At 34.2% G+C, this 22,801-nt stretch overlaps 2 protein-coding genes across 3 annotated transcripts; one reads left to right on the forward strand and one right to left on the reverse strand.

Moving 5' to 3' along the window:
- Positions 1–482: 482 nt before the first annotated feature.
- On the forward strand, positions 483–10,480 carry LOC7479018 (uncharacterized). 2 transcript variants are annotated; one of them, XM_024583593.2, is made up of 13 exons: positions 483–591; positions 691–748; positions 898–984; positions 1,693–1,826; positions 3,764–3,822; positions 3,905–3,959; positions 4,058–4,108; positions 6,461–6,500; positions 7,105–7,145; positions 7,218–7,322; positions 8,085–8,132; positions 8,512–8,631; positions 10,082–10,480. In XM_024583593.2, the coding sequence occupies exons 2-13, from the start codon at positions 700–702 to the stop codon at positions 10,148–10,150; spliced, it is 858 nt and encodes a 285-aa protein (XP_024439361.2). In that variant the 5' UTR covers positions 483–591; positions 691–699; the 3' UTR covers positions 10,151–10,480. The 2 variants fall into 2 exon arrangements, with proteins under 2 accessions (XP_024439361.2, XP_024439362.2); XM_024583594.2 differs by lacking the exon at positions 8,085–8,132 and having other exon boundaries at positions 487–748.
- Positions 10,400–20,642, reverse strand: LOC7477753 (sucrose-phosphate synthase 4). Its single transcript, XM_002319284.4, has 14 exons — positions 20,072–20,642; positions 16,593–16,682; positions 15,684–15,904; positions 15,433–15,496; positions 15,112–15,311; positions 14,542–15,022; positions 13,955–14,080; positions 13,556–13,687; positions 13,286–13,462; positions 12,840–12,893; positions 12,627–12,689; positions 11,236–12,078; positions 11,024–11,151; positions 10,400–10,911 (listed from the first exon to the last, which is right to left on the reverse strand). The coding sequence occupies exons 1-14, from the start codon at positions 20,276–20,278 to the stop codon at positions 10,635–10,637; spliced, it is 3,063 nt and encodes a 1,020-aa protein (XP_002319320.3). The 5' UTR covers positions 20,279–20,642; the 3' UTR covers positions 10,400–10,634.
- Between the last annotated feature and the right edge of the window lie 2,159 nt (positions 20,643–22,801).

Below are 22,801 nucleotides of genomic sequence, written 5' to 3' on the forward strand. Positions count from 1 at the left end.
CTATTGATTTTTTTTTATTCCTAGAAATATTTCATTATTTTACTATATTAAAAATATAAAAATACCCTCAAATAAACCACCAATAACTAATATACTAAATTAAAATATTATTTTAATATTAAATTACATTATTACTCTGAATCAAACCAATAATTAACAAAAATTGAGAGTAAAAGACCCTAATACCCCTTATTTTAATGAATTAAATTTCTTAAATCAAAGAGTACATATATAATTCTATTATATATCAAAAATAAAAAAAATACCTATATACCTGTATTCAAAACTATTGATTGTTTTTTTATTCTTTGGTATATTTTTTTATTTTCTGTTTATTAAAATATTAAAAATATAAAAATGCCTTCAAACAAATCTTCATTGACTAATATGTTATATGAAAATATTAAAACATCTCTAAATAAAAACATATATATATAAACTTTTGAACTTTAATAACTAAATTAGAAGTTCAAAAAGATTCTCTCACAAAGCCACTCACGCACAAAGTGCTTCTGTGCCGGTTGGCTACAAAGGGCAAACGGCTCTCATTCTCCCTCCAAAACTTTTTTCACTCCTTTCTCTCTCCAAAAGGTGGATTTTGAATCAGTTTCTTTCAATTTTTCTGGTCTCATTTCTTTTTCAGTATACTAGCAATTGTTAGGGATTATTCTGTTTGATTCGGAAAATCAGTCATTGAAGATGGAGGAGTACTTGCATCACATGAAGACTCTTCGCTCTCAAATGAACGGTAATCAATCTCTCTCTCTTTCTCAAAAATCAACAACAGAAGCTTCATTTCGAAGCATTTGATCTCAAATTTAGTGATTGTGAAATTGCACTGCTACTAGTAGTTGTAGTAGTGGCAGTGATGTAAATTGAAATGAAATGGATGTACAGAAGTGGAAGATCAAGCAGCGCAGATTTCAGTTGAAGAGCAGACTCACATCACTACCATTCAATCCTTTGAGAAAGACCTCGCTTCTGGTTCGTGTTTCCTTTTTTTTTTTTAATTACTTATTTGTTTATAATTTCTTGCGTAACCTAACTTGTTAAGTTTCAATATTCAATTATATGTTTCTTTTCTTTTCTTAATTGTTTAGTAATCGATTTAGAATAACTCTAAATATTGCTATCAGTGTCTATTATTTTATCTTTCGTGCAATTATATTTCATTTTTTTTTTCTAAAATTCTCTCGTTCTCTAAATTTAACTTGCTTGCTATGGAATAACTGAGGGAAACTATTTTCTTGTTCTTTTTATTTGATTTACTGTTACATTTTTGGAAAGCAAAGAGTCAAAAGTATAACTGCTAAAGGCTTAAAATATGAGACGCTTAATTTTTATTTGCTAATTTGAATTTTTAAACATCAGTTGTGATTTGTTAAAGCTAGAGTGAGCTCGAAATATTGAAATTAGTGACACCTGTAATGTGCACAAGCGAAACATCTTGTTGTAGGTTATGAAGTCAAAGTCAAAGTCACTTAGAATGAGGAATTGTTTATGTTTAGGACTTGTGATCTGCAGATAATGCTAATTATAACCAGCCATGCCTCAGCATTTTGAATTACTTTGATACTGAGTTTCAACTTTCAAAAACAATTGTGCTTGAAGTTCAAACAAGTTTTTGATTTAAGTTGTTTAATGATATCTGATCGTCAATGTTCTCCCAACTTTCTTTTTTTATTTTTGCAGCAAAGTCTGAAACAAAGCGACTCAAAGAAGACACTGAGCAGATGATGAAGGCAAAGGGGGAGATATGCTCACAGATATTGGAAAAACAGAGGAAGATTGCCTCTTTGGACTCTGATTCATACACTCTCGCTCAGGTATTCCAAGAGTAGCATGAATTTAATACAAGAAGTAATTCAATTAAAAAAAAAAAAAACGAGGAAAGAAAACAATTTTGCTCATGGGATGATTTATGATCTCATATCATGATTCTGTCTGTTAGTTCAAGACTTGTGCAACGCAGTCAGCTGCAAATGAAAGTGGAGAAAGGCCATAAGAGAAATTTCTTAACATAAAATACGTGATGAGCTAGCATGTGCAACCTATAAATTTGCTGAGTTTTTTTACCATGTCCGTGTTTCTCTCTCAATAAACAAACAAATAAATAAAAAAGTCAGTGTTTCTGCATTAAGCTATTGGTTGCTAACCCTGCAAAATTGAAATAATTTGAGAAATAACTTAAAATGAATTAAAAGAAATAACTAATAACTCCAAACAAAAAGAAGTTAATAGAAAACGAGCTAGAGTACAATGTAGCAAGGAATCTTGGAATAATGTGGTGGTTCTCATAAAACTTGCTTATCATGACTGGGGAAATTACTTTTTAACTTCAAGATCTAATTAATGTATAATAAACTGTAGCATGATCACCATAATTGATATTTGATCTTGTTCAGGACATGATAACTTGTTTATACTGAAAAAAAGGGGTAAATGGTGATAACATATCTTTGTCGCTCAAAATCTTTAAAATTAACTCTGGTTATTCTAACTTATTTGTTTCTTCTCTTTCTTTGATCGGGATGTTGCCATGTTATTGATGTGAATGTCTGTTGAAGCTCTTTAGATTATAGCTTTTGGATTACTTAAATTTCATCTGAGAATGTAAGTTATCATGCTTTTTAAATAGTGCAAAACGGCTAAACTGTATCTTGCTTTTTAAATAGCAGTCTGAAATTGTAATTCATGTTGCAAAACTATGATTTCTTTCACATGAAGTTTCGTGATGTATGATTAAGGAAAGTTTTATATGCATCAAAACTTGCTACCTAACAAGGCACTAGCATCTTGAGATGACATTTGTAGTTCCTCACAAAGCAAAGTTCAAACCTTATGAGGAAGAAAGCAAATGGAGGTCTTCTTGCTTGTCCTTAACTCTATCATGTTTTATTGAAAACTACAAATTACTACATTAATCATCATATAAATAACAATACAGGTTAAATTGTGACGGTTGAAAATTTTCTGTGGTCCTGCTTTGTGTTATCTGGTTCTTTTATTGACATGTTAAATGGTTCCTTTATTGTATGTTATAGCTCCCCCCCCCCCCCCCGCCCCACCAAAAAAAAAAAAAAAAGGCGCATATAGTGATGGATTCTTCTATATATATATTATTGTTTTCCCCATAATCCCATTGTGGGGTTGTTACACCTGTTAATGCACACATATTTTAAGCATGCAAAGTTCATTTGGACAATTTTAACCATAAGTATAAGGTCTGGAATGACATCTTTTTGTTGACAACGAGGAGTTCTCCTATCCCCCCTCTTTCTTGAACTCTCTTGCAGCTTCTCTTCCTACTAACATGTTGGGCGACCAGAAACTGCAGTCACTTACATCAGATATAATACAGTCCACTAGATGGCACATTTCTGAAAAAGTATAAGGAGAGAAATTGGGGCTTTCAAAACTGCAGGAAATGTACATGAGAATATTGAGCTTCAATCCTTCTATGAGCTTTGGCTGAATAGTTGATTGAGGCTCAATGTTATGATTACGAACATTTTCTATATGGTAGTAGTGTGAGAGTATTTTTTGATGGAGTATGGGGGGTGTAGGCAGAATATGTGCATCACAATATTGATCTTAGGACTTAATATATATATCGAACTTCTTAAGGTGATATCATGTATGAAATAAATGGGTATTTTGTCAAGGAAATAGTTAAGCTATTCACTTCTTGATTGTCTAAAAACAATCAATACCTATGTTTCATATTATTGATTCAGTCCAACTGTCTCTTCTTAACATGCAGACATTGGAGCTTATTCAACGGGAAAGAGTCAGTTTGTCTGCCAGACTTGTAGAAAAAAGGTTACTGAGAGCACAAATTTAGGTGATTAAATTGTGTTAATTAAAATACTGATCGAGAATTTTGATGTGTTTACTACAACAGTGCTTACTATTCAAAGGTTGCAGATGATATGAATTCCAAATTACAACAACAACAGGTGTGATTTTGAAACTCCTTACCTTGCAAAATTTCTGTACACTATTTCTCCCCGTTTTCAACCTGCGAGAGTTACGGTCTATTTTTGACTTTGTGCAGGATTGGGTCCACACTCACAGAATTAGTGGAGAAATGGGAGAGCATGGATCGGTACTTCTTGCTAAATCCGTTTTTCTTTTCTTTTATGTGATAAGCAACACTAATTACTTAAAAATATGAGACATGAATTGAAGAACTGCAGCATCAGATTTCAACAAACCTGAAAAATAAAAGAGAGATGCATGGTAGGAGCAGACAAGATCAGCACTTAGTGAATAAGCTTCTCAGAACAATAAACACATCTATTGCCTTTAGATCTTCAAATGTCTTTTTTTTTTCATGCTCTCAATATGGATCAGACTGGAAGGTTTGATTTTTACACTAGTTGCACAACCTTGTCGCGAAATCTTAATTTAAGCTATTGAACAATCCCAAACAGTAGAGCTTGTTATCATGGTCCAATGCTGGAGCAAGTACTTGGCTTCATCTCTTCTTAATTTTATCCCCCCCTCTGTTTCTCATCATGCCTTTGGTAAGTTCAAATTTTCTTCTGGTCTTTATAACCTGAAAATTAAATTTTAGGATTTTATCTAGTAACTTACTGTACAAATTGCTCCATTTTGTTGAGGGAAAATGCCTTAATCATTATTTCTGGCTGAAAAACCATTTTGCAAGCTGAATTTAATTGCAACAAATCTTTATTTCTTAGAGTTAGTCACTCGATAAAATTCCTCAATACATTCAAAATACAGAAGTGGTTTTGAGGAAATGTAGTCTTGTAGCTCCTGTCAAACTCTCGGTAGTTTTTATTTTTGCCCCTATGGTGGCATTGTAAATTTGGTGAAATTCGGTGAGGAGAAAACAATGTCACTAAATACTTATCTTAATAAAAACTTTCTAATAATCATAGAGCTTTTACCTCTAAGATATCTCAATTGTTTATTCCAAGAAATATTCAGGAAGCTCTAGATGATCTGAATTGGAAGATAGTAGTCATGGAAGAAATGAATGCTTTGAACAAAAATGACACTTGGAAATTAGTTGACCTGCCAATGGAAAAGAAGAAAGTAGGGTGTAAATGAGTGTTTACGAAATGCAAAACAGACGGAAGCTTAGAAAAGTACAAGGCAAGGCTTGTGGCAAAAGGCTTCACACTATGTATTAAGCATGGTAAGCCGATTCATGCATTCACCTAGCCCAAAACACTTTGATGCCGTTAATAAAATCTTGAAGTACTTGAAAGGGACTCTTGGAAGAGGTCTATTGTTTAAGAAACATGAACATTTACAGGTTGAAGTCTACAACTATGCAGATTGGGCTGGAGTCTAATTGATAGAAGATCAACTTCTGGTTATTGTACCTATATTGGAGGGAATTTAGGTACTTGGAGAAACAAAAAACAAGGTGTTGTGGTAAGGAGTAGTGCAGAAGCTAAGTTTAGAGCAATTGCATGTGGGATTTGTGATGTTGTGCGTATTAAAAGACTTTTAAAAGACTTGAAGATTCTTAATTCCTTGGCCATTAAGGAATATTGTGATAGTGATGGGAAATAAGTTTAAACGAGAAAGGGCATGCATAGCTTGATCTGTTCATATCACATTGTTTGATATGAAACTTCTTGAAAAATAGGAGACTAAAGCAATAAATATATTAGTTAATTCAAGTTTACTTAAAGTAGTCTATGTGTTTGCTTGGTTTTATAGCTATTCAATTAACAAGAATGCTATTTTCAATAACCAGAAAAAAAAGAAAAAAGAAAAAAAAAAGAAAAGAAAAGATTCATAGTCTGAAAATATCAAATAACACATTCATCGGAGCCAAAACATTGGTGGAGGAGGTGGTAGAAATTTTTTTTTTCTATAGAAGAATATCAGTAGGTATCATCATCATCATCATTATTTTTTTGTAAAAGATAATTTGTTTTTGAAGAAATATGTTGAAAATTGCTGGAAGGCCAAGTCCCTAAGAAAAGTTCTCGAGTTTATTTATTTTGCATGATTAAATACAAATACAAATAATTGCTCTCTAGCTTGGCTAGAACTTAATTATGTATATATTACTTTTGGAATTCATATAATGTCACTTCAAATTTTAAATAGTAAGATCCATATTGCACCATTACTAATTTGAGTTGGATTACAAGTTGTTTTGCTTCATAATGTTATGGGAAGAAGCGCCTTCTATGTGGCCCAAACTAGTATCATAATTAAATTACTTTCTTACCAAAAAAAAAAAAAATGAAAAACGAGCCTTCTACTTCCCAATCGCACAACTACCGTTGGGATTGATGCTCAAACTGGAGCACTTAGGGGGCTGTCTTTTGCCAAGCTATCTTGGCTTTGGTTGTTTCTTATCTTCTTCAGATGATCTTCTTCACTGTCTTTTCCACATTTGATCTTTGAAAGTTTTGAATATTTACTGATAAGTGTATCATCACACAAGCACTAATTAGTAAGTTTACAGGTGAAGGAAGAATTTGACAAGCAAACGGCAAAAACTAAAGGTATGGTTCTTTATTACTTCTACGTGTTGCTAGAGATAAGTGGCAGCTGAAATTCTTAAATATTGTAGTTCTTAATTATTTCAATATTAACTCGTAGCCCATTGATATTTTGATCTCTTTATGTCACAAAGTTAACTAAGAGTGAACCATAACATTCTAAGAACATGATAAGTTTGTAGGTTGCAAGTGGTAAATGCAAGATATTGGGATTTATCTAACAACAAAAGATTTAAACAAAGGTGAAAGTTAAGCTTTTAGATCTCTTAGAGAGTGGTTTGCTTGTGGCACCGCTTTTAAAAACTCTCCCTCATGTATAGTCCCCGCACATGGTTTGGAAACCCTAAAATTATATTGGAAATGTCTTGGGATTTGAAGTCAGAGTCTTCCTGTTTTGGTGTAAATTGTGATGTGTGGATAGAACAAAGAAGAGATAAATTGAAGGGAAAAGTCTATCACATGCAAGGCTTAAAGAAAGAAAAGGAACAAGTGAAAAGGGAATGTCTGTGTATCCTCGTAACCTCTCGTCCTAGCCTTGGTTATGTAACATCTCATCCTAGAAGTGGAGTATCAATCACTTTCATCTCACGTTCTACCTTTCTTGTAGGGAAGTGTGCTATTGATAATCACTTGATCATGGATAATCTGGTAAAAAACCTTCATCCATCAATAAAAATGTACGAGGAGTTGCAATTTCTGAGTGAATCCTTGGAATAGCAGGGGAATGATGCAGAAAAGAACCTAATTGCCAAGCTGGGCTCTGCCAAATCCAAGCTTGTTGAAATTGCACAAATGAAATCCAAACTTGTTACAGAGAACAACAAGGTTGCTTGTTTGATTAAATTTCTTGCACACTGATTTATGCTTTACAAAATACATCCATTTACTGGATGGTGTTTGTGCTATTTTTTAACTTCACTTAGCTAGTAATTTTCTTGTTTCTAGAATATTTTTTTGTTAATTCTCTTCAAGTGCGATCTCCATTTTTTTTTTTATAATTAGAATCTGTCTAAAGTGCTTGTCAACTTTTAATTGCTTAGCCTAAAGCTAATATTTTTCTTCATTTTAATTCTATATTTCAACATTTTTAAGTGGAAAGCTAGCTTCCCATTTGGCTGATTTTAGAGTTGCCTGAGAATTAGAAAGTTGTTACTATTCTGATTATGGTCCTTTAAATTAAAGTTCAATGGTGTTTTGTTGTCGATACCTAAAAACCATGTTCAACTTTATGCTGCTTCTGTAAATGAGATTTTTCTCTTAGAAATGAGCTATCATCATTATAAACCTTATTTTATGTTTCTGATATTCCATCTTGCAAAAAGGATTTTTTTTCAAGTTCATTATTTTTTTCCATCTGATGTGAACAAAGATTATGACTTGCAACAGTCGACCTAGCCATATATGTATAATAGTTACTCTAGCTTGGCATTAACTCCACCAATCATCTTTCAGAGAAAAAAAAGAAAGAGATTTAGGAAGAAATTTCTAGAGGAGAGCTAACAAATCCTAAAAACTATAATACATATTTTGCTTGTATCTTTCCTTCAATGTAGTGAATTTTCACGAGTCATGGCTGCCTTTTTCCAGATGAAGCAGTCTATTGAGCAGTTGAAATGCAGTGCCAAAGATTTTAAGGTTAGATGTTTAGTCAGTACATATATGTGTGCATAAATACATGTTTGTGTGCCTATTTGGATTCAGATGATTTTGTCTGGAGGCATCAAATTCAATGCCAAATTTTAAAGTTTTTGACAATTTCCAACCCTATATCTGTTGTCTGGGCACCACCTTTATCCTTGTCCCCACTATCCAGAAAAAAATGTTGTTTGGAAAGTCCAATATTGGTATTCCATACAGTTATTATCGAGCTTCCAAGCCTAATGAACCTAACAAAATGATGAGTGGCTTTTACTACTATGCATACATGTTCTCCTATGTGTAATATAATTTATGAACATTTTCTTGCATGTAATTCTTATGCTTGACCTCTCAACAAATATCTTTGTGACTATAGACAGAGTTCTTGGAAATGGACATTAAGACCTTGGAAGAAGAATACAAAGCTCTTTTATCAGATAGAGCTGGAGAAATCGAGTATTTACAATCTCTGCAAAAGCAAATTAAGCAACTTAAGGTAAATGTTGTCAACAGCTTTTCACTGCATTTTGCTGAAATCAGGGTCTCATACTTACTTGATGAAATGGTTGTGAAAGAAGTGGCCAAAGCTGGGTTTTCATTGGGAAGGGGCCTCAAATGATGGGTAATGTTAGAATCCATGTACGACAATGTTCCATGCGTAGAATTCCTGTTTTCTGAAAATCTATAATAAATAAATAATTGAAAGAAAAGATGCTTAGTTTGACATGACTTTATTGATGCTGCAGTCATCTTAAAATCTCAGTAGACATGTGTTTGGTGTTTTTAGGTACCGAGGTGTCATGATCATGGGTGGTAGTAGGGATGTTAAAAAAAACCGATCAACCGAGAAAACTGTAAAAACTGAAAAAAAATTAACCAAGAACACTGAACCGAGAGAAAAAAAACGATTTAAAAACCATAAAAACCATTCAGACCGGTTGAAACTGTGTAAACTGGACCAGACCAAATGTAAACCAACTTAAAAAAAGGGGTATAAATTGAAACCTAACCTAACCTTAAAACATTTTCCTCCTTTCCCATTGCATTGACAGCAGCCGCCACCAGCCAGCCACACTCTCCCCCCAGTCCCCTTGCCAGTGCCACCTCTCTCTCAGTCTCTCTCGTTCTCTCTCCTCTTGAAACTTGAGAGATCAATAGATTACCTCCTCTGCCATCTCCCCCTCTTGTTCTCCCCTCTTGATACAACAAATTGGATACAGTAACCGCACATCCCCATCAGCCATCTCCCCTTGCAAAGCAAGATTTGTGGGAGAACTGTTTGTGTCAATCAACACCAGGTGCCTAACTGGAATGATATTTGCCTTCAGAGGTGTCAAAGTGAGTGTCTTAGGCTATCCAACTCCTCTGCAAGACTGCAACTTCTTGAGAGGCTCTTTTACCGTGTCTGTTATTAGTCTCGGATTGTGTTTTTACATTTCCTTGAGAAATTTCATAGTACACTTTGTTCAAAATGGAAATGGAATTCATATTTTCTTTGGTTTTGGACATGCTCATAAACTATTCGACCAATATCCACCTAGTTTTGCCTTTCCATTCTGTTTCATGTGAGGAAAAATTAGGTCTATTCTTTTACTGTCTAGTGCTTCTGTTCTTACTATCTTCTGTTAGTTTTCAAGCAACCTGTGTACTTTGAAGGACCTTAAAGCAAAATTTGTGGTTTCTTTATTTGTTCTTTGTTATTTTCTTGTCGCTTGATTTGAATCTTTTTAATGTTTTTGGGATTTTTTGGATTTGTATTATGATTTACTTTGACCAGCTTAAGAACCCTTTTTTTTATTCATCCTGATTGTAAAAATGAGAATTGTAGTGCTGTTTCCATGCCAGGAAATCATTTGTTATTTTCAATCCAGGTTTTCCAGTTTTCAATCCAGAAAAACCGATCTTGATCTAACTTAACCGTTCATGTTCATGGGTTCCTCTTACAGGATATTTCACATATGGTTAAATGTGCATGTGGAGTGGAATACAAGGTGGCAATGGAGCTTTGTGCATGATGTGATCAAGGACATGAACCATGGATAAGCAGGAAGGCTAAGGATACCGGTCATGGACTGGCTCTTGTGCTGGTAACAGTGCGCACTTTAACAAGAACCTAGTACTGTAAAACTGATAGTCTGTCTGTAAAAATGCACTAATGTGGATGTAGCTGGTAGTACATAGCGAGCTAGAGTAATCTCACTGGTATCTTTTTTGAACAAGAGGATATCATCTGATGCTGTAGATATTACTGGTTAAGAGAATGCTTGTGCAAAAGTGCTTATCAAATGTAGATATGAGAACACATACATTTTCCTTTAAATAGCATATGAATCCTCTTTATATGATATTCAGAAATCAGAATAAAGGTCTTGTCATATGAACCGATACTGATTTCCTATGAGTTTATTGTGCAACTGTAATCTAGGAAGAGATTGTTGCCTATAATTATATGCAAATCACTGTTAGGATAAGGAAAGAGAAATAGAGCAAGGTTAAATATCACTTAATCCCCATAGCCACTAGAGCTGCTGAGATATCAGCAGCTTCATATTTTTCTTCCACGAAACTGATGTTAGAGCTTTCTTGGGGGACTACGTCTTCTCTTTTAAAACTCTCTGCACTATGAAGAAGTTTCTCACTGCCGTATTCCACTAAGCCTCTTATAATAATGGTCTTGTGGAGGCCAGCCAGTAGGTCTTCATAATCTGTATCCCCTCTTCCACCCACAAACACAACCATTTTAGAAAGATCAATACCCCACCTAACTGAAAGGTACCTGCATTAAACATGAAATCATTCTGTGTAAGCTTTATGATTTTCGTATCTTACTGATAAGCTATCATGATTTCTTTCACTTGTATACTATTTTGTAAAATCATGGGTCCAACCTTAGGGCTTGTGTTCTTGATGCAAATATTGGGGTCACATTTAACCTTGATGCTGCATGTGTATAGACAATGTTGCATCGTAACCCTCTCATTCGGAGCCTCTGGCGAAGTTCATATACCTTTCGAGTCTGCAATTTATTCATTGGAATTCTTATTAGTAATTGTTGGGTAGAATGTGTAGGCAGTTTTTTATATCATCGGAAGTATCTCACCTTGACTCCTGGTTTGATGCTGTAGGAGAAGCACCTAGAACTAGATGCCTTGATGTACTCCTTGATGTCATCTTCATCCCCATCCTCTGCTCTTGCTAGCCTCATTACCATGGACCTCACATTCTCACCAGGCCACCTGTAATCCACATGAGCTTCATAGTCCACATCAACCACCATATCTCTCCATGGGTAATACATATCGCCTCCACTATTACATATTATTGCATCAAAATCTTCTATCTTTACTTCGCAACATCTGAGTGCTTCCATAATTTCTTGTAAACTTGAGCTAGTGGCCAGTACAAAGCCTATCCTATCCATGCCTAGACTTTGGCCTCCAGCTTTCATTACATTCTTGATAATTTCTTGGAAGGTCTCTGTGGACTGTCCATTAAAGCTATAGCAATCAGTGGCTATCACAAATAGCATCTGCCTTCTGCCAGGAGTGTAAGTGACACTCGCTTTGCCATTGGACGGAGCCATTTGGGTAATGGCTTCAATAAGTTTCTTCTGTTTGTTTGTTGCATCTAGCTCTCCATTAAGCTTGTAATCTCCCTCTATTGAGAATCTCAAGGATAGGTCTTCCATGTCCTTTAGAGATTCACTCATTGGTTCTTCAGGAAGTGGTGTGATCTCAAGACGGGTTGTTGGGTGGCGGTTCCTGCACTGTTCAATGTGGGATAGGTAGTTGCGGCAGTGTTCTGGCCATGAAAAGCTGTGGATGTTTTTAAGGCCATTTTTTCGGCATTCAGTCCAGAGGTTCTTGTCTGCAACAAGCTTTAGAAGGGCGTCTGCAATGGCCTTTTGATCATGAGGGTCAACTAGCAGGCCATTGTGAAGCACCTACACAAAGAGTCTTCAGATGGTTAGTTTCTGCTACACAATTTGTAAGTGGTAGCATGCTAAATTTCAAAAACCAAAACAGTTCAGCATGAATTAACCAAACTGGAATAGACTTGTGCAATCTAGGTCTTCAAATGCTTAGTGAGGAAGATGCATATTAGTGGTGTTCTTTAAGTGGCTTGCATCTGGAAATAAAAAATAAAAAATGAACACAGAAGATCTTTGTTGGTAAGTTGAGTTGATGACCAAAAGAAAGTTGGATGTTTGTTGAAAATTTACTGCTTTTTGTTAGACCACCAGAAGTGGTTTCATCAGAATCCTGTGGGGATGCTTTTGTAAAGATGAAAGGTTGACAGACCGTTAAATATTACTTCAGACTTCTGATATCATCTGCCTATGGAAGCTATATGTTTCAAGTTTTAGAGTTGGATATTGGTGAACTGTGAATGATACATACTTTGTAGAAGTCTGAATGTTAGTTTCTGAAAAAAAGAAAGAAAAAGGAACAGGTTCAAAGTTTTAGTGTGAGAAACATGGAATACCATTACCTTCGAAATATCCACTGGTCCACCATTTTTGGTAGCAACAACAGGTAAACCATATGCAGCTGCCTGCAAGTTAAAAGGGTAAATTGGAATCTGAGGATTGTTATTTATTAAACAAGGTGAAAATCTCCTTATGCTCTTTCTGGTAATATTACAATGACCAGGTTTAATCAGATGGATTAAGCCAATTTGAGCCTACTAAGACATGAAAGTTACCTCTATGAGCGTGAGACCAAATGGTTCCACAAGAGCTGGATTGATAAAAACTCCCTTCAAGACAAAGCCACCACAGAATTATTACTGTTAGCAGTTCAAATGTTGCAAGGAGAAAGCAGATGTGTTACGGTGTGGACACCTATCAGGCAGTATGGTAGGGTAATGCTAATGGTATATGGATTATGTAGATATAAGGAGGGGTCCAATCTACATGGTGACAGGTTCTCGTTCTCAGACAGGAAAGACAGGAAAAAAGGAAAATGGAGAAGACATAGCATTATACACCCTGTCTACCATGAGTTGCTGCCATGTGTCAACTCTACCTAGGCTGATTCCTTTTTTTTTTCCTCCTTTTTTTTTGGGAGAGAAACAGGCCCATTGCTAATCAGAACTTTGGTAGAATAATTGGGATAGATTCTCTAGTTTTAGGAAATGAAGTGTTGTACCTTTGTTTTTGCTGCCAGACGATAAATGTCGGGAACATCAGATTGCTTGTGATGCTTGGGATAAGCAACTTGACCATACAAATCATACTTGTCGATGAGCTTGAGTACATTTGTAAGAACACTTGAGCTGCTATCAGACATTTCTCCAATGTCATCCCTATTACCAAGTATTAGCGTCTGCAAAAGTATGGAGTTTAAAACAAATTAGCTTTGTGTTATGGTTGTATTTAAACTTGTTGATAGAGAACTGAGATGAAGTACATAGTTTACCAGGTTGGCTAGCTCTCTGAGGGGCTGGCACTCCCCGAAAGCCTGGAGCAACGTGGTGACGTTTTTCTTGGGGTCAGGTCGGGACAATGCCAGTATAGTGGGCTTATGAGGATTGGTGAAAAAACGCATTATCTGCATTGCAAATTCAATTAGACTTTTGGAAGAAAATGTAGCTGTTGGTTGATTCTACAGATAGTTTCCTTTAGCAATCAGTTGAAAGGCTATCATTGTTGGCCATAAAGATTTATGCAGTGGCTTCAACTTTTTCTTCTTTTTTTTTAAAAGAAATTGCTGCAGAAATCAAAGGAAATGATTTGGGTGATATCTAGATATTCTAAGTTTACACTTGAAAAGTATGTCACAAGAATATTCACGTATGATGAAGAGAGAACGATTGACCTCAGACCATATTGGAGGCAGGCTCCTTTTGTTTTGATTTCTATCAGAGTCAATTAATGACTTGAGATCACCTTCCAATGAATCGTCTGCTGTGACATAGCTGAAGTCCATCCCTGGAGGTATAACCTGATACCAGATAGTGATTAGAATATGAGCTTGAACTTAATATCAATGGACTGTAAAAGTGAAAGGCACTTGCTATCCTTAGTTATCTTCATCATTTGCGAGAGCCATCTGAACAAGTATTCTTAGTTACTTCATTTTGGTATTAACATGGCCGGAGGGGACTTCCCAAATTACTGATTTATGCAGGCATTTGTATTTTTATCAATGGCAGAAGATTACTATCAATCGGAGACTTGGAGTCTTCTTGACAGTACCATGGAAGGGTTTGCTAGGAGATTATCCTGTGATTTCATGGTGAAGTGAATTAGTGAAAGGAACTAGATGTTCTCGTATTCTAGCATAACTTCCTGTCTTGTTACTTTCTAGAAGTAGGGATTTCATCAGGAAGTCAAGAAGTTTGAAAATTGTTGTTCTGTTTTGGGACACAAGAGGTGATAATAAGGAATAAGAGAGGTCAATACCACCATCCTTGGCATGTATCTTCCCAGGCAGCTCACTCCACGGCGTCTTCTGACCCTGAGCTTTCTCTCCACCTTGATATCAAATCCATCGTACAAACCCCATTGCTCTTCAATCTCTTGCCTAGTGCTAGTCACCACCATTTCAGCAGCATCTAATCCCAACTCTTCCGCTTCAATCCTCCTCATTATCTTGTAGGTTGCATTTATGTGCTCCTTAGAATGCCTTCCTTGCTTGAGCAGTTGCTCAAACTTGTTCCTCCCCAGTGAGTGCCCTGTTAAAACCATTGGCACATTCAAGGCCCCAGACAAGAGTGCTGCCACTTCGCCAGCATCAGCGTAGTGGCCGTGAATCACATAAGGCCAAGTTGGCTTCCCCCCATTGACTTGTTCTCCTAGCGCTCTTGCCATGTTGACGATGTGGTTTAATGCCCCGTCAACAAATTCAGGTATCCAAGGCCAAAGTGATTCTTTTGGTATGTACCTGTTGCATTTATCTTGTAATTATATATATATATTTCTTTCTTAGCAAAACTTGTGAACTCTTTAACAAACGAGGATAAATCTGATTACCTGTCTTGAGGACCACAAGGGATCCGGATTATATAGGCTCCACAACTACCACTGTCATCTGATGGGCATGACAGCATCTCGATTGGCTCGCCATAGCTGAAATCCACCTCCGGGGAGGTGATTTGTCTAGTCAGGAGATCCACACGATAGACTCCTTTTGTGTTGGCTAGAGCTCGAGCTAGTTCAACAACATATTTTACCTGTAATCAGAAAAGGTATTTGGAGTCATTGGTGGTGAAGCACAGATTATTTTGGTAAGGTTTGCACAGTCAAGTTCTTGATTCTGGCTCTAAGCCAACTAGCTATGTATGGCATAATTACCTGACCACCAGTGTCAGAGTCTCTTCCCAGTTCCATGTTTTCTCCACGGACCAACCCGTGCATGCTACAGGAAAAATGATATTTATTATCAGATAGTGAATCCTGATTTCCTTTGATTTATCTTTCAATTATTGTCATGGTTTTTTTTATAGATATGACTTTTCTCACTTTGTCCTCCACATGTATAGCTAGTAGTATAGAAATTAACTATGGTATAGAAATTAACTATGGTAAGCTGTGTAGAAATATACCTGATTAGCACAATGTACAGCTGCCTAGGTTTGTCGTCATCAGACCATAGTTTCATGTCAGAGTTAATTCTTGCAATATCCCTGACAGATTCTGATAGGTTGGCCTCGCCCTTTTCCTTCTCACCCTCAGATAGCTCAGAAAGATCATCAGCAGCATCATTACGCCCTTGCTCACGCTCTAACCGCCTTTTTGCAAGCCTTTGTGCATCATCCCATGCTATCTGCGAATATATAATCCTTCATTCCCTTTCTTGATATAATGCAAAGAAAGAAAAGAGCCATTATCGAATCGCCCCTAGTAGACTTCAACCTCAGAGCATCCACTCTGATAGATGTAAACCTAAGATATGAATTGCAATTTTTATAACCAATATTTCTTTCAGATATATACTACAGTAATACTGCTTTTCCTTGGACTATATATGGACATGCTGCTATTATTATTATTATTATTATTATTTGTTGCATTCACTTCTGTATATCCTTCTCTTCCCATATTATTTACCCAGTAAACGATGCAGGATATTCAAATCGATTATTGATGATTCCCCATTTCGATTGTTTTTAATAAGCTATGTCTAGATTTTGCACAGGCCATTTCAAGCCTGAAACTGGGGCAATAGGCTCGCTGAAAATTTCCATGGGCTGGCCTAATAGTCATTGGAGAGTAGATGGTGGAGTGTAGAGAGTTACTGTACACTGTTTTAAATAAGCTATGTGGTTAACTTGGTTTGACTTATTTAATTTGAAAGCTGGGACATGAGTCAGGTTAGGGTTTATACTACGGGGAAGAAGGAAAAAGAAAGATAGAACCTATAAGTTATTAGAAAAAAAAAAAAAAAAGAGACAAAAAGGGAAAAGAAAAAGAAGAAAAGGGGATAAATTAAAGCATAGATATAGGCAGCAGACCTGTTTCTTTTTACGGGCGAGATGCCAAATCCGCCAGCACATATTCTCAAGCCTGTTACTGCGTTCACGAGTGTTCCTTGTCGCTATCATCTGCATGCCGCAGCATATTCATTCACTTTCACCGTCATTCACAAGTTACTTCCATGCATGCATACTTTCCATTAATTACACAAGCAGGCATCCCAAAACTAATTAGAGAATATATAAGATTTTAAAGTTTTTGTGGTTTGCCCTTACATGATAGAAATTTAATATATTGAACTGAGAATCAACATAAGAAAAAAATTGAGCATTAACATGAGAAAAATATGACAATGAGATGTAACTCAATTGATATTAGTGTTTCAATAAATCTTGTGAGATATATATATATATATTAGCTATTTGACTCGTGCTTTGCTACCGGGCGAAATATTTTTTTCTCTTAAAAACAATGTTTATGCAAACTTTTACAACATGATTTTGTAAATAAAAAATCCCAAGAGGGATTCAAAAAATTCATGCATGCATCTAATTAAATAAATTAAGAACTATTTATGCAATAAAAAAAAAACAAGTTCAATCCCTACCTAACCAAAGTTAATTAGTCAAACTTATTGTCCGAGTTATGGACTCAATTGGTTTGAACATTTTTTTTATATAATTTTTTATCTACACTTATAAAATTAAAAACCAATAAAATATTAAATTGATTGGAAAAAAAATCACACCGAAACAAATTACATTGCCTAATTAATAACAATAAAAAATATTAAGTGATGAAATTAAAAAAAATAAACAAGAAAAAAATACAATTGTAATGGATAAAAATGATAAAAATAAATAAATAAAAAGATCCTATCTTTCGAGCTAGGAAGGCTTAGGCATGTAGGCCTGGAGTAGCCCACTTGACTAGATCTTATTTTTTTTAATTTTTTTTTCTTAAGGAGTGGATGAAAGGTCATCCACCTTTAATACTTTGAAAAAAATTTAGCAGGCAATGCGAGGCAGATGATGTGTCACCTACACTTTCTAGATTCCAATGACTCTGTTTCAGATAAAAAAAAACTCATTTTCAATTGTATTTTGACCTGAAAAGAAATACCACCCTAAACACCTCATAAAACATATTTGAAATCAAAATTCTTTTCGGGTTCAAATATATCATTTCAGACAAATTTAAAGGAAAATAAACACATTGTATAAACTTTTCCCATCAAAAGAACCGATTGACACCCAAACCACCAATTTTTATGGCCAAAATTGGTATCAACTAAGATGTTCACTCTTTACCATCGAAATCCGACAACTTTCTCTCTCCTTTCTCAAACTAGGAACCAAAAAAATAAGAAAAATAAGTTTGGGATCAAAATTGAATGTCATGAATGTTTAGGGATTGAAAGTTTATAATTTAAAAAGTTGAAGGACTAAAATGTGTATGTTTAGTTTCAAGTTTAGAAAAACTCTATTTTTACCACATCTTTCATCTTAGTCTCCTATCTTTGAATCTTGCTATTTCTTAATAAATATGCTTTAATTGGCTATTAAGATGGGTTTATAAGAGTGTAATAAAAAAACAAAATGGACAAAAAAAAATTATTATAGCAATTCAGAGTTATTTATTCCTTGATAAACAGTAACATAAATAACAATATTTTCCCAAGTATTTTAAAGTATTTTTTTTAATAAAGAAGACAATAAAGGTAAGTAAGTGTGGGCCTCATCCAAGGAACTAATTCTTGTCACGGGACTACCGAAAGAAACGATCTAGCATCATGCAAAAAGGGTCCCCATTAATTAAAACTTTGATTTTCTTTTGGTGTCAGTAGTTCACTTCCCGTGGTATGATACGGGTTGGAGTAAAAACTTTTTGAACACAAAAGAGCTTTCGGAAAGTTTTTGATATTATCATTAAATTTGATCGGTAAGTTAAATCTATTCCTTGAGTCCTTGTTAAGTTTATGTTTTCAATTAAATCACGTAGAAGTAGAAGGATGAGAATTAGTTGAATGAATGAGTAAAATAAAATAAAATTAAAGGATAAAAAATAACATAAAAAATAAAAACCAGACATTCATGTTTAAAAACAACTTGAAAAAAATGTTAAAAAAGAGTTTGATTTTTTTTTTTAAAATTGAAGGTAACATCTTTTTTTTTTTTAATATTGAGATGATGATATATTGGATCGATTTTGGTTAACCTGAGTTAACTCGTCAAATTTGTGATCATGGTTGTGGATTTCAATGGGTTCAATAATATTTTTTTATTTTAATTATATGACAAAAAGAAAAATCAATTAAAAATAAATCAAATATTAAAGGATAAAATTATAAAAAATAGACCAAACCAAATACGCAAGCCTGAGTGTCCTAACATATCAGGCCTTAAAAAAAAGCCTAGGAGTGTAGGCTTGGGTGAGGCAATCTGGACCAATATAAAATGATTTGAATTTTTTATTTTAAAATTCAAGCTTTTTTTTTTATAAAAATAGATGATGACATATAGGATCGATTTCGATCAACCTGAATTAACTCACCAAACCCGTGACCTAAGTTGTGGACCCCAATGAGTTCAATAATATATTATATTTTTTTTTAATTTTAATTATATGATAAAAAGATGAAGGCATGCAATGTGTAACATGTTAGGGTAGATGACGCATTACTTGTTGTGCCTAGCTCAGAATCCGGCCACCATTATAGTGGTTGAAAAAGCATGAGGTAGGGTTTTTTGGGGTTGAAGATCCATTTTCAATCAATTCTCATAAAAAATCATCTAATAAACAATATAAAAGTCTTTGTAAAACACTTACTAATCTTAAAATCACTCAATAAAACCAAAATCAACTGAACCTAAAAAATCAAAACGAAACTCGATCTTTCTTTTCAGACATGTTTATAGGGTAATCCCACCACCATTAAACTTCCATCATCGAATGAAACCCGTGGATACTAGGTTTGATCATTCTTGTTGTTGGTATCATGATGATCAATCACTTTTTCTCTCTTTTGTTATTTTGAACAACTTTTTCTTAATTGTTTCTAATTCAGGGATTAAAAAATAAACAAAATGAACTTTTATATCAAAAGAAAAATTACCAACAATTTAGGCGAGTCATGTATTTTCTATGTATTTTAATTTAGAGCTTAATTATATATATATATAAATGCAATTGAAAAAAAAGTTTAAAAATTAAAAAAAAAAACCTTATCAAGAGGTTCACTGTTTATGGGAAGTAATGAACACCCTTTTTTTTTTTGTTGTTGTTGTTAATGGGCATCTATCTTTAATAAATTTTAAAACAATAGAATGGAATGGAGGAGAGAGTTTTCGAAAGGAGCACAAAAGATTGACACACGCACACATATACAACATATATCGCTCCTTCTGAGCATATTAGAAACGAAAAAGTAAGCGTTCTTCTGTACCATACGTTCATAATCTAATAGGCCCTTGATTCATCAGCTACGGAAAAAAAAAAAAAGAGAGTGAGAGCTAACCTTGACCCATGTCCTGTGGAGATCAGACTCATCAAAGCTATTAATAACTTCTTCGACAAAGTACTTTATGGGACTGAACAACTTGTCTTCCTTCACCTGTTGAAACTTGGCAATCTTCAATCTCCCATCACTTCTTTTCTTCATAACACCACTCCCCACATCTAATATAGCCTCCAAGTACCCGTTTATCCACTCATTTCTGGCCATTTCTCGACCTTCGAGTAATGTCTCAGTGTATCACTTGGGTTTCTCGAGATAAATAAGAGCACTTCGATGGTGTTAAGAGCACTACAGGGGGAAAGTCTTTTTAAAATAGGCTAAAAATTAAGAGAAGTGATGATGAATTCAAATTATGTTATTAAAGGAACATCTGTCAAACACTTTCGAAAGAATAGAGAAAACAATAATACAAGAAATTGGTATATATTCGAAGCTTGATGGTCTGCTAAGAATATATATTTATAGCAGCAGATGAAGGGTTCTTGAGAGAGAGAGAGGTTTGGTTTCAAGGGCTTCTTGTGCTTTGAAACCGAGTTCAACGTGGACAAGGCATTTGCTTAAAAAGGCCACGGTTTCTTTTTTACTTTCTATATTTCTAAGAATGATTAAATTTAGCAACTTGGGTCGGGAAGCTTTGGTTTCTGTCTCATATTCTTTCACGATCGAGCATATTACACAAACATCCTTATTCTCTACTTATTCTTCCAAGCTGCACAGAACTTCCTTTCCTCTAGTTTTTTTCTTGTTAGGTGAGGTTTCAAAATATAATTTATATTATTTTTTAATATATTTTCTCAAATAAAAGTCCTTTGGATTTGAAACTTATACAGACTTACAATACCTTGTGTTTATTTTTTATTAAATAAATAAGGATGGTGAGATTCAAACTCGTGACCGCTTGGTCATCAGGGCTCTAATACTATATCAAAGAACTATCTCAACCTAATAACTTAAACTGTTAGGTGCGATTTCAAGATATAATTTATATTATTCTCTAATACTTTTTGATCAAAACAAAAATATTTAAATTATACAATAAACCTAAAACTTTCACTGTTACTGTTGAACAACTCACAAAATACGATGCTGTTCAATAAAGAGTGCCTTTTTTTTTAATTTTTTTTATCTTGCATGTTATGTTTGTGATATTTTATGTGCTGATATTTCTTTTTCTGGTTCTCGCCTCCCTGTGTCCAAAACATATATGTAATATTATATTGGCATCCATACGTGGTCCATTGAGTGCTTAAAAAGCATTGTTTTGTTTTACATGATTTGCGATTCTCTTTGTTTTTTTATTTTCTTAATCTTCTTGCAATAATTTGCATGGGCGATGCATGTAGCTAGAAGCTTTCTCATTAAACATGTTTGTCTTAACCCTTAGGCGAAAGGGCAGATCTTTCCACTGTCAACTTTGCTTGGTCCTCTACATCCTTTGTCTTTGTTAATTGACCAATCAAAGAAGTTTGTTACAGTATGAAGAATGGTGGAATCTTGTGATTAATCTGTAGGAGGATTCAGGAATAGTTTGTAGCATAATTTTGTTGTGAGGCTCGAACCAGAGACGTAGAGGCTGAAGCATTATCAGCAAAAGCAGCGATGAATCGAATGTATCATATTTAATAATCATTATATTCCCAATTATATATGAAGAACTATCTTTAATTTGCAGAGTTGAGCACACAGAAAAGATTCAATAAGCTTTAAGCACATATTCTCTCTTCACTTCAATTGCTGGGACCTCTACGTGAATGTGGAAAGGGGAGATTAATTACATGCACAAGAGCACCAAATTAACGAGTTCATGAATTGGATATGCAAAGTACTTAATTATTCTCTAGCAAACAATTCCATATATGTACGTAGTGGTTCCTAAGAAGGTAAATATGCTTTTGAAGGAGGAGATAAATAGGGTGAAAAAAGCTCCGTTATTAGGCATCTGTCTTCAATATTCGTCCAGCGGCATCGGAGGTACATGTAATTTTAATTTTTGTTTACAGTAAAAATAATGTGGTTTTAAAAACAACAATTATAATTATAAGAAATCCTAAAAGTTGTGGCTAAAAACACTTGGGATATTATTTACAAATTTTTATTTTGGTATTTAATCATGATTTTGATTAATAATTATATAAAACGAATAGATGTGTGTGAATATACATTTTGCAAAGGAAAGAAATAGATGAAGGTTTTTTTCACTTTTGAAAATTCTCTTATATCTATGAGAAATTAAAAGCTGGGTGTTTTTCCTTGCAATTTCACTTTTTATTACTTGGTTTCTTTTTCAATTTTAATAAAATTTTAACAATTTTTTTTATGATTTTTTTAATAAAACATGATTTAATTTGTACTTAGTTCACAAATAAGATTTCATCATTTTTTTTTTAATGTTAGGAGATATTTTTTCTTTGTAGCCCTACTTAAATTCCCCCCCCTTTAATTCTACACGATCGTTTTCTTATGCGTGTTTTTTATTATCATTTTATTAAATAAAACATTGGTTCCAAGAAATAATATTATTGGTTCCAAGAAATAATTTTTTTTTTCTAAAAAGTAAATTATTCACGGCAAAACATATATCAAATAGCTAGTTATCTCTATAACATTTTGGATCCGGGAAAAAGATAACCATCCCCTTTAATTTTGTTAGCTTTCCTAAAAAAAAAAATAAAATAAAAAAATCCAAACTTGCGAAAACCATAGGCATGATCAAGTGGGTGAGAAGTTTGA

This window comes from Populus trichocarpa, chromosome 13 (genome assembly GCF_000002775.5).
Source record: "Populus trichocarpa isolate Nisqually-1 chromosome 13, P.trichocarpa_v4.1, whole genome shotgun sequence".
Lineage (NCBI taxonomy): Eukaryota > Viridiplantae > Streptophyta > Magnoliopsida > Malpighiales > Salicaceae > Populus > Populus trichocarpa.

Coding starts and splice junctions, on each gene's coding strand:
- LOC7477753 (XM_002319284.4), bottom strand. CDS start 20,278: ATGGCCAGAAATGAGTGGATAAACGGGTACTTGGAGGCTATATTAGAT. Junction 15,312..15,432: donor ACTCTGACACTGGTGGTCAG/GTAATTATGCCA, acceptor TTCTGATTACAG/GTAAAATATGTTGTTGAACT. Junction 15,023..15,111: donor CCTTGTGGTCCTCAAGACAG/GTAATCAGATTT, acceptor TAAATGCAACAG/GTACATACCAAAAGAATCAC.
- LOC7479018 (XM_024583593.2), top strand. CDS start 700: ATGGAGGAGTACTTGCATCACATGAAGACTCTTCGCTCTCAAATGAAC. Junction 749..897: donor TCTTCGCTCTCAAATGAACG/GTAATCAATCTC, acceptor ATGGATGTACAG/AAGTGGAAGATCAAGCAGCG. Junction 7,146..7,217: donor ACTTGATCATGGATAATCTG/GTAAAAAACCTT, acceptor TTGGAATAGCAG/GGGAATGATGCAGAAAAGAA.